The sequence below is a fragment of the Pelodiscus sinensis genome, chromosome 10 (genome assembly GCF_052426305.1).
Source record: "Pelodiscus sinensis isolate ZL-2025 chromosome 10, ASM5242630v1, whole genome shotgun sequence".
Classification (NCBI taxonomy): domain Eukaryota; kingdom Metazoa; phylum Chordata; order Testudines; family Trionychidae; genus Pelodiscus; species Pelodiscus sinensis.
Window position 1 is genome coordinate 51,631,327 of NC_143061.1, and position 16,617 is coordinate 51,647,943.

Sequence of the window (16,617 nt, forward strand, 5' to 3'; positions counted from 1 at the left end):
TGGCGCTTTCCCTGCACCTGTCAGGCAATGTATTGCCTAGCAGCTGCAGGGCACATGAGATCCCTTTAAATAGAAACTTGTCATCACTCCTGCCCCCCACCTTTAAATAGAAACAGCTGAAAGGGCATGCAGCTCCCCCTGCCTCTAGCACATTGCTGGAGACCTGCACTCCCTTTCAGCTGTTTCTATTTAAAAGCCTCTGTGTTCCCCACCACTGGTAGACAACTGGGTGCAGGGAAGGCAAGGGCCCTTTAAATAGAAGCATATAAAAGGGCTCACAGCTCCCTGCGCCTCTAGCGCATTGCTAGGGTGCCAGAGACGAGAGCCCTTTCAACTGCTAGATAGATTTCAAGAGCTTGAGCCTTCCCTGCAGCTGTTCGGCAGGGGAAGAGGTGAGCCGTTTAAATAGAAGCCGTTAGAAGGGCTCGAGCCCCTCTTCTGCTTAGAGGCAACGTGCTAGGAGGCCGGGCCTGGAACTGTCTCGTGGGCCAAATCAAAGCCTTAGGCAGGCTGGATCTAGCCCACTGAGCAGCTTTTGCCTGCCTCTGCATTAGGGAGTAGCAAGCAGGACAGTTGCCCAGAACCCGCAGACACAGGGGGCCCTATGAAACTAAGCTTCTCAGGCTTTGGCTTCAGCTCCAAGTGGTGGGACACAGGACTGAGGGGATTTGGCTTTCTATCCTGGGCCTCAGAGTGCCTAATGCTGACCCTCCTTGGCAGGCTCCCTGAAAAGACCCCTGGTTGAGAACTGTTGGAGAAATTTTTTCCATGCTTCACATAGGATGCATAGTTACAATGGCTAATTTGCTAGGCTTAGCCATGATTATTTGCTAAGCCATGAAGTAGCTTCCTCTTCACTTGTTCTGACTATGTTGTATACAGTATTTTATGCCTATAATAGAAACCAGTTTAGCTGATACAAAATCATTAAGGTAAAATTTTACTAGATAAAAAACGTAAAATATTAATATTAAAGAAACTATGAACTTGACTACATGGAGTTTGTGTCTGGCAAGTTGGTTATATAACTTGTGTTCTAGCCAACCATACACTGTCTGCATAGACACCATTATCATGCACTAGGACAGGGGGTGGGGAAACTTTTTTTGGGTTGGGGACCAGTGACCTTCAGAAAAATCAGTTGGAAGCTACACAAAAGTGAAGAGCGCCAAAAAAACCCACCCATCTCACCAAAACCCACCTCACTGACATGGCCCCTGAATGAAAAGCAGAAAGACACTCCCGACATTTCCTTAGCACATCAGAGCCGTGGGTGGGGCTAATAGACTTTGTGGGCTCCCTTGGCTGTAGGGTGGGGCCCAAAAATGAGAGATTCAGTATGTCGGAGGAGGCTGCCAGGAAGTGGGTTAGGGGTGTTGGGATTGGGCAGGAGTGAAGATGTACAAGTGGGTTGGGTGTCAATAGGTCAAGTACGGTGCAGGAGTGGGCTCAGGGATGGGGAGTCTGGTGGGAGGTGGGGTGCAAGAGCAGAACAGCGGTCTGGGCAGGACAGGGATGCAGGAGCATGTTGGGAGTGGGAGGGCCTGAGCAGGAGGGCATGCTTCTCTGGCACAGTTCCCCGGGAATGCACTTGGTATAGTGTCCTCCACTGCTCCCAGACACTGTCCCCCTGTTGCTCCTATTGGTCCTGATTACAGCCAATTGGAGCAGTGAGGGAAAAGCCGAAAGGTGGTTTCCCCAGCGATGGAGAAGCAAAGAGGGTGCGGCAGTGAGCAGAGCCACTTCCTCTGGATGCCAAACAAAACCTGTGGGTCAGATTTGGCCCCAGCTTGCCTGACTCCAGCTTGCAAGGCTCAGACCCAGGCAAGTCAGAGGCTGGGCCTTAGGTCCCCCACCTACTGCCCTAGAAGTTCCATAGGGTGTTTTGATGCACTGCACTTAGAAAAAACAAATTAAGTGCACTATATGGAACTCAGTGTGCAGTTGCATGGTCCACACAACCACTTAACATATAGCAGGCTTGCATGCTGTACATTTACAGCTGTGCGCCAAATGTCTAGCGATACAAGCCTGATATCAAAAAATTAAAGGCATTCTGTAACAGAACCTTTCAGTTTGAGATTTTTGTTGCATAAGCAATATGATCACAAACCAATGCAAATAGTTCAGACACACTGTCTATTTCATATAGAAATAACAAAATATTGTAAAGGAAGTCATATTACATATAAAGTATTTGTTTTGTATTAAAGAAGCTGATACCGTCAAATGGCATGGTGAGAAGCCAATAAGAAGTGTATAACTAAGACAAATCAACCAAAAATGCTGAATATCTGATTAATTTTATGACAATGTTATGAACAGGGTGATTGAGGTAATCTCTTTTATTGGACCAACGTAAGTTTGTCTCTTTCACCAATAAGGGATATTGCCTTGTCCACACTGTCCTTCCGATAAATTGTAGCCATATTGATCTCAGGGTATTTTTACACACACATATATTAAGAGTGTTTCTGTGTCCGAGAGTCAGTTTGTTCAACAACTTGCCATAAAATTCAGTATGCAGCCTCCTCTTACCCTAACTTAATCCAAGGTCAGGTTTTGGTCGTGCCTGGAAAACATGAAGTACTGAGAATGGGACTTTTTTCGATAACATGGAAAGGGAGGGGACAGAGAGGAGGGATGCAAAAGGGAGGGATGCGATACTGAGAGTGGCCACTAGGGGCAGCTGCAGCACCAAGAGTGGACACCAGAGCTGGGGCTCCCCCATCTTGACCGCCTCCAGTCCAGGCAAGTACCCGTGAGCCTACCCCCGCTCTTTCCATGAGGGAGAGGCAGTGGAGGGCTGACACCTCCCTCCAGTGGACATTCCCCCACAGCCTGCATACTGCTGGGGGATGAGACTAAGGCAGTGGTTCCCAACCTTTTCCCCATTTTGACAATTCAGGAAGACTTGGTGACCCAGGGCAATTAAAAAAAATACGTGAATGGCTCCTTAAGAGCCACCTGGGGAGACACCTAGCAACCCTTTTGAAATGTAATGGCTCTAGGGACTGCCCCCCGGCCCGCAGGCTCTCCAGGGGGTGGGGGCTGCCCCTGAAAGAGAAGGGATAACCCCCAGATCTTGGTCCCACTCTGCACAGGCTGCAGACTCCTCCTCTTCCCCCGTCCCGCAGAAGAGGTTTCTGGGGGCAGCTCTGGGAACCCTCATCTCCCTCCTCCTCCCCCAGCCTCCCAAAACAACCTGCAGTTACAGGTTAGAAGTTACAGGTTAGCGGTCACAGATTGCACCAGTGGTCTCCAACCTTTTTACGACCAAGATCACTTTTTAAATGTCAGAACAAGCCAAGATCTAACCCATCCTTTCCTCAAGACCCCACCCCCTACCTTGAAGCCCCGCCCTCTCTGTTCTCCTCTCCATAACTTGCTATCCCTAACCCTTATACACTCTCAGGGTACAGCTACACTGCTGCCTTTTCTTTTAAATCTTTCTGTCGGAATAGGTTTTTCCAACATTTGGCACATCTAGACTGGGCCAAATGTCAGAAAAACCCTGTCTTTTGGAAGCCCCGTTATTCCTCGTGGAACGAGAAACACTGGGGTTGCTGAAAGAGCTTGTTTGCTCTTCCACTAAAAAAAGCATAAGAACAAACACGTCCCTGGATGCGGAAGATTTTTTCTGGGATAAAAACTCTTGTAGTCTAGCCGTACCCTAACTGGGTTGAGACAGGAGGTGCGGGCGCTGGGTAGGAATGAGGGATGTGGGTGTGGGAAAGGGTGAGAAGTACAAGCTCTGGGAGGGAAACTGAATGCAGAAGGAGGTGGAGTAGGGGATGCTGGCTCAGGAAGGGGGCTCCAGGCTGGGGAGTGTTGGGTCAGGTGGAGGGTTGGGGTGTTGAGCAAGCCACAGGCTTGTGGATGTGGGGGCGCAAGAGTTTGGGTTGGGGTATGTGAGGGGCTCAGGGCAGGGAGGTTGGGAGTATGATGGGCTCAGGACACAGATTTGCAGTATGGATGGTGCAGGAGTGTTGTGGCACAGGACTGAGGATGTAGGGGTGTAGGAGTATGAAGATGTGAGAGGCTCAGGACAGGGGGTTCTGGTGTATGACAAGCTCATTTTTGGGGGAGGGGGGAGGGGAGGGGGTACAACAGTGTTATGTTTGTTTCAACCAGATGGGGGCTTGGCCCCAATTGGGGGCTTCTTGGCCAGGCTTCGTTTTTAAATAAAATATTATGTCAAAAACAGTTTCAGCATTGTCTTTATTTATGAGGGGGCGGGGAACCTGTTTTGAGTCAGGGGTCACTGACCCACAGAATAGTTAGTTGGGCCATACAAGTGAGCTGCAAAAAAACAACTGCTCCAAAAACACTCCAGCCTCACTAATGTGGCCCCAACTGTGCTGGTGGGGGCAGGAGCAAGGTGCTGGTGGGGGCAGGAGCGGGTGGCAGGGTGCTGAGGCAGGAACCAGGGTGCTGGGTCAGGTGGAAGGGTGCTGGGTGAGGGTGCTGGACCAGGGGCCAGGGTGCCGGTGGGCGCTGGGGCAGGGAGTCCCCTGGTGCCTGGGACTCCTATATTTCCCTGCCCTCCAGCCCACACATAGGAAGGCAGTAAGAGAAATAAGTCCTGGGCACGTGCCTCCTCCCAGGACTCCTACCCCCTTCTCCCTCCCATGCGCAGGAAGGCAGCAAGAGAAGGGAGTCCCCAGCATGCACCTCCTCCCAGGACTCCTACCCTTCCCGCGTGCAGGAAGGCAGCAGGAGAAGGGAGTCCCTGGCGCACCACAGACCTGGCTTCAGGAAATGTGCCGGGTGTTTGGGGGAGGAGGGAGCAGCCTGCACACTTCCTGAAACCCCAGAAGTGGCATGCAGCTGCAGGACTGCCCCATCACCCTGCAGGAAGTTGGCATTACCTCCATTGTTGCTGGAGGTAGCGTCAGTGGGGGGCTGCTTCTTCTGGGTGGGGAGAAATGGGATCGAACGCCTTGCTATCGACTGGTCGAGCCCTTCCGATCGACCGTCGATCGCGATCAATGGGTTGGTGATAACCATGGGATTACACATACTTAGCTTCATACTGCTGACTGCAGCTAAGCCTCCCTCGGAGTGGGGACCACCAGCCTCTGCCGGCCCCACTCCTGCAGCAGTATAACCACCTCCGTGGGGAAGGGCCAGCAACAGCTGCCAGTCCCACTCTCAAGGAGGTTTCACTGAAAGCTCTGCAGCCAACACCAAGAGAGCCACAGAATATAACCCGTGGCAGAGGGTGGGATGGGACCGGCCTATCACGGTGGCTAGCCAGATCATCCCTTGTCCGAGAGCAGCCCATGTCTGTGGTGGGCCTGTGGGGCTGGAGCAGTCTCCTACCCAGGGCAAGCAGGGAGCAGCTCGATTTTCTACCAGTTAACTGGAACCATTAAGCCTCACTGGTTAAGGTTAGCCTTTTACACCCCCAGAAGCCAATCACAGGAATAATGTAAGGATCAATAGCCCTCAGAAGCACTCCAACAGTGTTTTACGAAGTGTCCATCTTGAGCCCCACATTTTTTCCTGCATTACAAAGAGCTGCTGCATTCTCTTACAATTTCACTTCCCCAACAGTCATTTCCTATAGGTTTGTAAATGCATCTCACCCACAGCATGTACTTATAGTGATAGAAATCCCCAATTATCACCTCTAATACCATTAACTCACAAACATCCCACTCTCCCTACCTCTAATATCAATTCACAGACACTTACCTTCCTTCCTCCCCCCCCCCTCCCCCGCATCCCCCTCCTGTTCTGCAATGTGATTTGTCCTTTTCATATTTGTTCATTTTTAATTGTATCCTTTGGTATATATGGTTGAGACTACTTTCTTCCACTATTTAATCTGAGGAAGTGGGTCTGGCCCACGAAAGCTCATCATCTAATAAACCATCTTGTTAGTCTTTCAAGTGCTACATTGTCCTGCATTTTGCTTCAGCATGTACTTGTTATTCAAGTTCTCAATGTCCCCTGAACATACACCCTTAATATACTGCTGGGATTACATAACGAAAAGAAGTCGTCTCTCCTTCTTTCTGAAATTCTGCAATCAATTACATTTTAAAATAAATGTTAATTAGTTCAGTAGTCTCAAATAGGCACCTGGTTCTTGGCCTGAAAAACAAAACAGCTCAGATGACTTGGTCCTATTTAAAAGTTGGCTTATTTCTCTTTAGATTTAATTCATTTGATGAACAGCCAAGTAGAAACAGCCAGTTCTACTCCAACATAGAGCTTGCACACCTCAAACCTACTTAAAGTGAATTTACCTCCTCTCGAAGCTGCCGTTCTCTCTCTTCTTCAAGCTTTTGGATTTCTGCCAATGATAATGTGGTCTGGGACTGACAGGCTCCCGAACTGGATTGCTGGCCCCATGTTGAAGAAGAAGGGAGCTGGGGAAAGTATTAAATAATAATTACAAATTCTCTGAATGAATACTAATGAGACTAAATCTATGGACAGATTTTTTTGATCCCACTGAATAAAAGCCATATTATAAGTGTGGTAAATCTCTGGCCATGACCTGTGGGTCTCATGCTTCCCACATACACTGTTTGCCTCAAAGGCTTGTTGTGACCCTCCACGTGACCTCTTTCTCCTTACAGGGGCCACAGCTACTGAGCCACATTCATCATAAGCTAGTTGATAGTTTTAGGGTCAAAACCCCTTGTAGTTCTGGTCCCTTTTCAGCGACAGACTCTGATGGTGTGGGGAGGTTTAGGGGGAACCTAGGCCTGCCTGCTACTCCGGGTTCGAGCCCAGGGATCCTAAGGCAGCAGCAACAGACAAGGTTACTGCCACTTCCAGTTTAATAGCTTTTCTCTGGGCCACTTCCCCAAATGATCTCTCCCAATACCTTTCCTCTGGTCAGTCCTCAGCTTCTCTCGTGCGCGCTCAAGCTACATCTAAACTATGTTTGTTTGGTTTTTTTTTGGTGGGATACCGGAGGTAACTCACAAAAACCCTGCGGCGTCCAAGGAACGCATTTTCTCTTCTGCTTTATTTTCCACAGAAGAGCAAATACACTCTTTCGGGAAGCCCTGAAAACCTTGTTTCCAGGGGCATAAGGGCTCCGCCAAAAGGAGGTGGTTTTTCCACCATTTGGCCCCCATCTAGATGGGGGCCAAATGGTGGAAAAGCCTCTTCCACAGGGGGAAAAAGAAAGCAGAAAAAGCTACGCAAAATGTAGAGCATATTTTACCTAACTTTTTTCCGCAAAAATGTTGCAGTCTAGATCCAGCCTCACCCAAACACCCCTTTTACACTTCACTTCCTTCTTCCAGTCCTTCACTCTTTACCTTCCCCCTTCCTTATCTGGGGGGAAACCTTTTAAAACAGCTCCACAAGCCTTAATTGGCTGCAGATGTCTAATTAGCTTGTAGCTTCCAGCAAGCTCTAATTGATCCAGGTGCCTGGATGATTATGCTGCACTAGGCTTGGCCCTATTTACTCAGGGAAGAGAGAGCTGTTCACCCAGGCCCCAGCATGTCTTCCCTCCATTAGTGTGCAGCAGCCAGCTGGCCGGGTCTGTCACAGAAGATATTCAAATACCTGGTTTAAAAAAGTATATGTTATTGGTCATACTTTGTTACATGTGCCATGAGCTGCAAGGCAGTGTTAGGCTCACTCAATACCTAATAGATCAGAAACTGTTCAGCCAAAAAATGTTTTCCTCAAAGACAGTGTGGTATTTGAAGCATTTAAGGCTCAGTTACCTCACACTGGAGGCTACTAAAACAATAAAAAAAACATTATACATGTTTTTCAAACTAAGGGGGAATTAAAAAAAAAACCTTCAAGTGCTAGATACAAGCTGAGTTGTGGCTTGTGATCAAAAGGTGACTTTTATGCAGATCAAGGGACGCCACTTTTCCACCTCCTGTCATGTCCTTAAAAACAAGCTGTGATTCTTGAATGGGGAAATCAAGAATCAAGTTACTCTTTTCTTCTGGCAGCCTTTCCTGGCTAGCTGAGCTCTCTCTTTCTTCCTTTCCAATTGTTTTAATTTCTTCTCCCCTTGTTTCTCTCATCGTTCCCCAAATTTCAAGCATCTGCTCCTCAATAATTCTTTGCTTTTCTTCACCTTCCTCACCATAGGGTTCCACCACTCAGTTCCCTTTCTCTTGATTCAATTCAGCTAACTGACATCTTACATGCTAGTTCTTTTGGTCCTACTCTACGGTGATGTTTTACCTGAACATTTTCGGTGAGTGGGGAAAGGTAAATTATGGTAGAGCATTACCTTCATTTGTGCAAGTTGCTGCTGCTGCTGCTGCTGCTGTAACCGGCGCAGAGCCTCCTGCTGCTGCTGCCTCTGTCTTAGTAATTCCTTCTGGCGCTGGAGTTCTAGCTCCTTGCGCTTTCGCTCTTCCTCTTCAAGCCGCAGTCTGGCTGCCTCCTCTTCCATGTGCAACCGGTTTTCCTCTAGTCGACGCTGGGCCTCCTCCTCTTCACGTGCCCATCTGGCAGCCTCCTCTTCCTTCCCAGGAAACAAAAAATTTAAAAGTTTCTTAAGAGGACTCAGATCTAAAATACTTCATAAAACATGTACGGTTTAGAAGTCCTGAGAGAAGAGATGACCGCTTTTTATTTAATCGTAACAATGTGATACTGTATCATTTATCAGGCTGAGATAATAATTTGGTCTACTGTCCTTCAAAATACAGATTTCATAATGTTCCATGAAAGAACTGGATTAAAAGGGCAAACTGAATTAAGGCAAAGGTTAGCTAGAGATCAGACTGGACAGAGGGAAAATCCAAATACCAACTTTCCCCTGGGATCTGTATTCACATTATTACTGTGCAACTCTACTACTTGCTGCTAGCTCTCACAGTAAGTGCTGCTGTCAGTTTTCAACCCATAAAATGAGGACAAGAGGAATAAAAAGGGAAGGTTTTCAGATCAAATTAGAAATGTGGCAGTAGAGAAGAATTAAGATTTGGCTATTTCATACCACTAGAAAAGCAAGGAAGATTACTTTTGCATCAACAAGCACAAGATTATGTGGTGGGAGAAAGGAAGGAAGCATTGCTAGATGAATTGCTAGAGTAGGGAGGGGAAAAGAGAAAGACATCAACATGAAGTTATACATTTTAGCAGTGGACAACTTTGAAGTGGATTCTGAAGACAATTAAATTGTTGGGGATCGGTATGATGCAGGCACTTTGAAAAAAAATTGTGAATGCGCTGGTGGAATCAGTTGGCACATATTGGAATCCATAAAGGGAGACTCAAGAGGCCACAAATAAGGAGTTATAGTACCTAAGCTTGGATATGTTGGCGCATGGGATGAGGTTTTAAGCAGGAATGAAGTCTTGACAGAGTGGAGCCTGGTGGACTGGCAAACATAGGCGATGTAAAGGAAGAGTCAAGGATGTTGCAGTATTCTGTAGTATGTCCAAACCACTGCATCTTACAGAGTGAATATTTTGCAGTATATGGTAGTGTACTGTATGCATTTTCCCTCTCTTTAAATTAATGACCACTGACTGGAAAGCTTAAGGATATATCCTAGAGGCACAGTCAAATGTGTACTTGAAAATAAAACATTCAACAAATATAGGTCTCTCACAAGCTGGCTGCCTCTAAGATATTCCCACCCAGCTGAGTGCGATACTGGCTTAATATCTAATCAAGATGCAGAAGATCAGAGAGGACTATTTGAACAGGCCGATGATGTCAGGAGAGGAGACCTAATGAGAGAAAACAACAAGGGGAGTTTCTGGTCTGGGAAAGGCTTAGTGAAGTCAGTCTGGAAGAAGCCAACAGAGAGCAAGTTAGGTTCCTATGGGATGGGGCCAAAGATAGGACCTCTAGGAAGCAGGGAGACCCCTGAGGTAAACTGCTGGAGTTCCTAGAGAAAGGAGACAGTAGGAGGAAGTCTGCTGTAAAGAAAAACCTACAGAAAACAGGCAAGCAAGTTCCTGTGAAGGGCCAAAGCACAAAAGCTTGCTGAAAGATACCAGCCTCAAGAAGACTTATGTCCAACAACAGTACTTGATCCTAGAGCCAGTGAAAGGCAGTAAAACTCTAGGAAAAGGTTGAGAACCAGGGCCAGAAGATACATAGATTATTTGGGACTTTGAACTTCAGTTGGATATTATAATACTCTGAAGGGGCTGAACTAGCTACCTTCTCAGCTAGAACTTATAACATGCAAAGACAGAAGGCCTGCAGGAGGCGACAAAGACTATCTCTGGCATGGTGCAAGGAGGCACTCTTGTGACAAACGAACTACTATCTACTCCACTTTCTCAACAATCAAGTTTAGATGGCTTTCCACAGCACCAAGTTTGCTCACTTTTATCATTATCAGGCTGAAAGGCAAATGTAATCTATATTAATTCAATTTAATTCTGCCCATGTGCAGTTTCAATACCAGATTCCTATCCTGATAAGAAAGGAACATCCTTAGAAAGGATCATCCTCTCCTCAGCTGGCACTAGCAAGTCTCCGTGTTCACTCAGTTCCAGCATCTCCCATGCTTGAGCATGGTAAATCTCGTGATCATTTTCACCTGTTTACGAAGCAACTCTTCTCGCTGACGTCTTTCCTCCTCTTCTCTTCTCCTTTCCTCCAATCTTCTAAGTGCTTCCTCTTGCTGTTGTCGCTCCTCTTCCTCCCGTTGTCGTCTTAGTGCAATTTCCTGCTCTCTCTGCCGCCTCAGGGCTTCTTCCTGAAATGAAGAAAAATGATCAAAAGAAAAGTGATACATACACAAGAGTTGGGGACCACTGCTGTATATTGTCTAGACTTACGTACAGAGAATCCTCCAGCGCACCGCACTTTTTAATGAGGCAATTATACCAACATATCCCCTCTTATCGTACAAACAGACCAGAAATTTACCAATCTCCCTACTATGATCAACATTTCATCCTATTCTTCATATGCAATCCAAAAAAAATCCACCATCCTATTTTGAGCTAATTATTGAGGTTAATTATCCCTATTCACGCTATTCTGCACAGACTTGCAAGATTATTATACTGCCTGTATTCAGCTGGGAAAAAGACTAACCACCACTTCAAAACACATATTTGGTAGTAATTTAAAATACATCTGCAGCATCACCTTGCTCATGATGAACTTCTGTTGTTAAACCTGATGCTCAATTTCTCAGCAAAACGGCCACCAGCAAAGTGTCACTCACAAATGGCAGTTTAAGTTCACAGGATCGCTCACAATGCACTTTTGATATCAGAATAAACATGACATGAATTACTACTTGCATTGCTCAAGCACACCTAAATAACTATTGGGGAATTTTGTGCCGTTTACTGAGTGCACTCACAGAGAAGGTAATGACAAAGACTTTAAAAACTAATTTAAGATGAGACTTAACGAGAGGAAAAGGAACAGAAATAAGAGCATAAGTTTACATGGACGATGTATAATTTGGTTTTAAATCATTAAAACTAAACATCAGCCAAGTTTAAATCTCTTACAATGTGGAGATCTCTCTCAATACATCAAGCCCCTCACTCGAATCTAGAACTTGAAAGTTACTGTACCCTTTCAAGTGAACTCTATCAGATGTCTACTGATGTCTATGATCCAAACTAAGAGAATATAGCCATTTCCTTGGAGAACACATGGACCTTTTCCTATGGACTGGAAATATTTTCAGCTTGAATTTGTATAATCTTTTAGTACGTACCTTCCATTCAGCTATGAAGATCTGAGACTATAGGTTAAAAAAAAAAAAAATCTACCCTGTGAGTCATGCTAACAGAAAAGAAGGCGTTCCAGTTGGGAAATGAAGAGAAGCCCTAGATGCATGTATAAAGATACGAATTGAATGCTGTGATAGGTTGTTGTCACCCCTAACAGGACTCATAACTACATGAGTCTAAGTCAATAAAATGGTTTGATTCTCAGAATCAGTCTCACCTTTCAGAGAGGTAGCCATGTTAATTGTTTCAGCAAAAACAACGAGGAGTCCTGTGGCACCTTAAAAACTAACCAATTTATTTGGGCATAAACTTTCACAGATTGCAGTCCACTTTGTCAAACGCATAAAGTGGAAACTTCAGTTTGGCAAAGATATATACACACATGCAAAGACAGGAATGTTACATATGATCCATGGTTGAGAACCACTCATCTAGACCATCCCTGATAGACATTTATTTATCCTACTCTTAAGTATCTCCACAGATGGAGATTCCAGAACCTCCCTAGTCAATTTATTCCAGTGTTTAATCACCCTGACAGGAACTTTTTCTCTAGACCTTTAATCATTCTTGTTGCTCTTCTCTGAACCTTCTCCAATTTCTCCACATCTTTCTTGAAATGTGGCGCCTAGAACTGGACACAATACTCCAACTGAGGCCTAATCAGCGCAGAGTAGAGCAGAAGAACGACTTCTCATGTCTTGCTCAACACTCCTGCTAACGCATCCTAGAATTATGTTGGCTTTTTTTCGCAACAGCGTCACACTGTTAACTCATATTTAGCTTGTGGGCCACTATAGCTTTAGCTTTAAACTGTGTTGAAAAAAACCTCACCTGCTTTCTTCGCGCCAGTTCCTCTTCTTCTCGCCGTTTCCTCTCTTCTTCCTGTTGCCTCCTAAGTAGTTCCTCTTGTTGTCTTCGAAGTTCCTCCTGTCTTTTTCTCTCTTCCTCTTCCCGTTTGGCCCTTATTTCCACTTCTCTCCGCTCTTGTTCTAGCTGCAATTACATAAAACTACTGTTAGATACAAGAGCAGAGTAGGTGAGGCTCTCCTACACCATTCTTTGTAGTGATCCCACAGTAAATCTATGTTGCCTCAGGGACTAGATACCTAGAACATTTAGACTGATTTCTTGGGGGAAGGGGTCACAATTTTTTCCTCTCCATATCAATTCTCCTGAGCCAGCTCCTTAAAACCATTGCTGAATTAAGAATAGAGGTGGGCAATATTTTTGATGGGGGTGGGCACTCCAACAATTTGTAAAGTAGTCAAGGGTTGCACTCTTCTATGATATTAATGGAGAAGGTATAGGGTCTGGGATGGAGGCTGGCTGCATGAGGGAGCTTGGATAGGCAACTGCAATGCAGGAAGGAGTGTGGAGTCTGGGAGAGAGTGTGGGTGAAGGAGTGATGTGAGATCCGGGGCACGGGATTTGAGTGCAGGGTCCAGGATGGGGCATGCATGTAGGAGAGGGTGCAGGATTGGTGAGGGAGTTGTGACCAAGAGCAGAGTACAGTAGGGGGTCCAGAGTGCTTTGGTGCAGGCTTTGTAGGCGGTGCCTGGCCAACAGCCCATTGGGACCCTCAAGCAGGCTCCCTGCCTACCATGCACCCACACACTGCTCAAAGTGGCCAGCTGCTGAGGCCAAGTGCATCTCTGCACTGTGCACCCTTTGGAGTGGAAAGGACCTTCGCATGCTGCCTGTATCACAAGCACAGCCCCAGGCGGCTCCCACTGTGCTGGGGCAGTGCACAGAGAAGCACATGCTAGTCCCAGCAGCCAGACACTTTGAGCAGCATGTGGGGGTGCAGCAAACAGGGAGCCTGCCCAAGGGTTCTATTGGCTCATGGGACTTTGACAGGCCGGAGTATTGTGGTGGGCCAGATCTGAAGGTTTGGCAGGGTTGTGGGGCAAATTTTGCCCACCCCTGATTAAGAGACTACAAAGAGTCACTAAGAGGTCATCTCAAGCAGTACATCCTACACCATTTTGGATTATGACTCATAGAAGGTACTAGCAGGCTGTATCCTGTGCTTGCTACGCTCACCAATCCCCCTCTCGCTGGCTGCTTTTGTGGCCAGTGAGCCTGATGATGTCATTCTGTTGCCCAGCAGGAACACTTTTTTTAATATATAGGGAGACTAGAATATCTATGAATTGCCCCCAACAATTAGCACTCACTGTTCCCTAAACTGATGTGCACAAGAAAAAAAGTTGGGATTCAAATAGCAGCAAGAACTAACAGTTATTGCTCCTATCTGCTTCTAACAGCAAAGGAGGAAATTCAATTTGAATGTTTAAGTTTGACCCAACACTAAAAATAATCTCAATCTCACACCTCAGAGATGCCCAAGAATGTTTTATACACAAGTGTAAAAATATAACTATTAATTTAGAATATCAGTAGCATCCTTCTACAATGAAACTCATTTTCTGCAGGATACATGATAGTCTCTGACCTTCGCAGCTTTGGCCTTCTCAATCTGCTGAAGTTGTTCTAACGCTGGTCCCTGAGCTGTAGTATCAATGGGGAGATCCCAGACACTGCTTCCTTCCCAAACTGCAAAGTAAAGACAATAGCATAACTAATATTCACAAGCCGTAGTAAGAGGACTATCAGAAGCCAGGTAGAGAGAGGCCTTATGCATTCTGGTTACTACTATGTTACAAATACTGAAAACATAATGGTGTGCTGCACTCTTATAATTATGTTCAGTAAAGAAGCCACACTTGCTTAATATCCCAGGGAGCAAGGCCTGATAACCCTAATACTTTCCTCAGAAGCATAGGTGCATCAAGGTGAGGGGTCTACCACCAAATTCTAGACCAAGCCCCCACTGTCCAACCCTCCCTCCTTACACCAGGAGAGAAGCCGCTTCACACTGTAATGTAAGGAAGTATGCTACATTTTTTTACATCGCTTTGGCTGAAGATCTCTAGTGGTGATGCACAGCTGTATTTCCTTACATTCAAAATAGAATTTTCCTTGGAGCATGAGGTGAGTTGAAGACCTGGTTTTCGTTTCTAATGGAAGCTGAGATATGCAAACCTTGATCCATCTTGCCTTTAGCAAGTAGCAAAAAGAGGTGCAATCATTGAAAACAAAGATTCAGGCCCTAGGGACTTCCTAGAAGTAGTCTCTTACCCGTGGGCTGTGAGGCTGTTGACTGAAGCTCCCAAATTGAGCTAGCATCTGGCACTGACACAGATCTCGTTACAGATGGCATCAGGTTCTGTTCAGATATTCTGTAATACAAACAAGAAGATTCTACATGCCACTTCCAAAGACAGGTCTGCTCTGGACACACAATGGGCATTTTAAATTTAGTAACATGCCATTGCATTTTCCTTCATCCCCACCCTAAAAAACCTCTATTTAAAACAAAAACTTGATGCTGAGACTACTGTGCAGAAAGTTATCTCCTGTCTAAAGATTGTTCAGTCGAGGATACTACAAGCTGTAGCTCACAGGCTACCTGACTAAAGGCATATGAAATTCTAGAATTCACTTGCCTCTGCCAGTTGAATTCCAGCACACTGTGTCCTCACAAAAGTGCTTTACCAATCCTGGTCAGGACTTTGGTGACAATTTCCCCCATAAGAGGATTCCCCAGGACTTCAACCGGAGGAGACTTCTCATTTTCATAAGTCCTCTCCCAAACAGAAGCCGTGGACAAAAAGGTATTCAATATCCAACAGCTTTTTTTTATAGTCCACACCCCCACCACCTGGAAAAAAGTTGAATGCACAACCCTAGATACGACCAAGCAATTCTGAAACAGACACGTAGACACAGGAGACCACCACACTAACAACCACAGCCTAAGCTGGATAAAAATCAGTCGAGATCTGAACACTCACCTCATCTTCAAGGTCTGAAACTGTTGTAAGAGGAGAGCCAGTTGCTGCTGCTGCTGGGATGAGAGGGCTGCTTTTTGCTGCTGTGCCAGTACTTGTGCATACTGTTGTCTTTAAAAGAGAAGCAGAGAGCCATTGGAATTTGTTCACTGTGTCTAACTAGATAACATCCAGGTCATGGAAGTCCTACATCATCCAGTCTAATTCCCAGAAATCCAAAAAAACAAACTATTTCTCTGTACTCACATGGATTCCTGAAGGACACCACAAAATGGGATCTGGGAAGAACTAGGTTATAGACACAGTGAACTGGCCTAGACTGGCACAACAAAATTCCCTGCCTCACCTCCAACCACCAATTTGACTCTTCCTTTCCAATTTGCAATTTTAAGCTTGGTGCTTTCTGCACTTTCCCCAAAATTGATATAAAGTTCATTTATATGCTGACCTACTTTTGTAACTGTCCAGCTAGTCAAGCCCACATTCCCATTACAGCTACAGACCTCTTGACATTAGCAATCCTAGATGAAGAGCCATTATTCAAAGGTCATGAAAATGGAATACACCTTTATGCACAATTGCAAAAAGCTACCCAGTCTTTAATTACTTTCTTTACTCTAACCTTCTGCCATACAAGTTGTTAGAAATGGGTCAGACCCCAGAGACGCCAATTCCCATTTCACTGTGCAAAAACTGGTATCAAGCTACAGTCTTCAGAGGAAACTGATCAGGGGAAACCTGGGGGGCTCCTGGTCACATGACACACACCCTACTCCAAGAAAGGCTGGGAAAGCCCCCTGCACCCAGGCCTTGCCTTCTGTGGTCCTGCCTCTCTCTCACCCCCTTCCCACCTCTGCTCCATTCCCACCCCACCTCTTTCCCCAAACAAGGTGGCGCAGGGGACTAGTGGGACTTGCACACCACCACCCAGAATTTTCCTCCTACGCTTACCAGCAGCGGCACTGACTGCCACTGCACTCTTTTTCTCTCTGGCAAGTGCAGGGGTGGTCCAGTCCTGTCCCCACCCTGGGCACAGCAAAGCAGCAGGGCCAGCTTGCTCCTCTTCTCCTGCCACTGCCAGTGAGTATGGTGAG

The 16,617-nt window shown here is 46.0% G+C and overlaps 2 protein-coding genes across 9 annotated transcripts in view; one reads left to right on the forward strand and one right to left on the reverse strand.

Annotated features, from left to right (window-relative positions):
* GIGYF2 (GRB10 interacting GYF protein 2) overlaps positions 1 to 16,617 on the reverse strand; it is a 132,750-nt gene that overhangs the window by 16,925 nt on the left and 99,208 nt on the right. For all 8 annotated transcript variants that reach the window (XR_012906183.2, XM_075937385.2, XM_075937382.2 and 5 more), the window contains 7 exons: positions 15,527 to 15,634; positions 14,811 to 14,911; positions 14,125 to 14,225; positions 12,501 to 12,662; positions 10,508 to 10,666; positions 8,231 to 8,467; positions 6,258 to 6,380 (listed from right to left, as the gene is read on the reverse strand). Coding sequence is in view for 7 of the 8 variants with exons in the window: in XM_075937385.2 (XP_075793500.2) it covers positions 6,258 to 6,380; positions 8,231 to 8,467; positions 10,508 to 10,666; positions 12,501 to 12,662; positions 14,125 to 14,225; positions 14,811 to 14,911; positions 15,527 to 15,634 (991 nt within the window). In the remaining variant the exon portion in view is untranslated. The remainder of the gene's footprint in view (positions 1 to 6,257; positions 6,381 to 8,230; positions 8,468 to 10,507; positions 10,667 to 12,500; positions 12,663 to 14,124; positions 14,226 to 14,810; positions 14,912 to 15,526; positions 15,635 to 16,617) is intronic.
* The window catches only part of KCNJ13 (potassium inwardly rectifying channel subfamily J member 13), a 35,124-nt gene continuing 33,728 nt past the window's right edge, over positions 15,222 to 16,617 (forward strand). The window contains exon 1 of the mRNA XM_025184983.3: positions 15,222 to 15,346. The gene's annotated coding sequence lies outside the window, so the exon portion shown is untranslated. The remainder of the gene's footprint in view (positions 15,347 to 16,617) is intronic.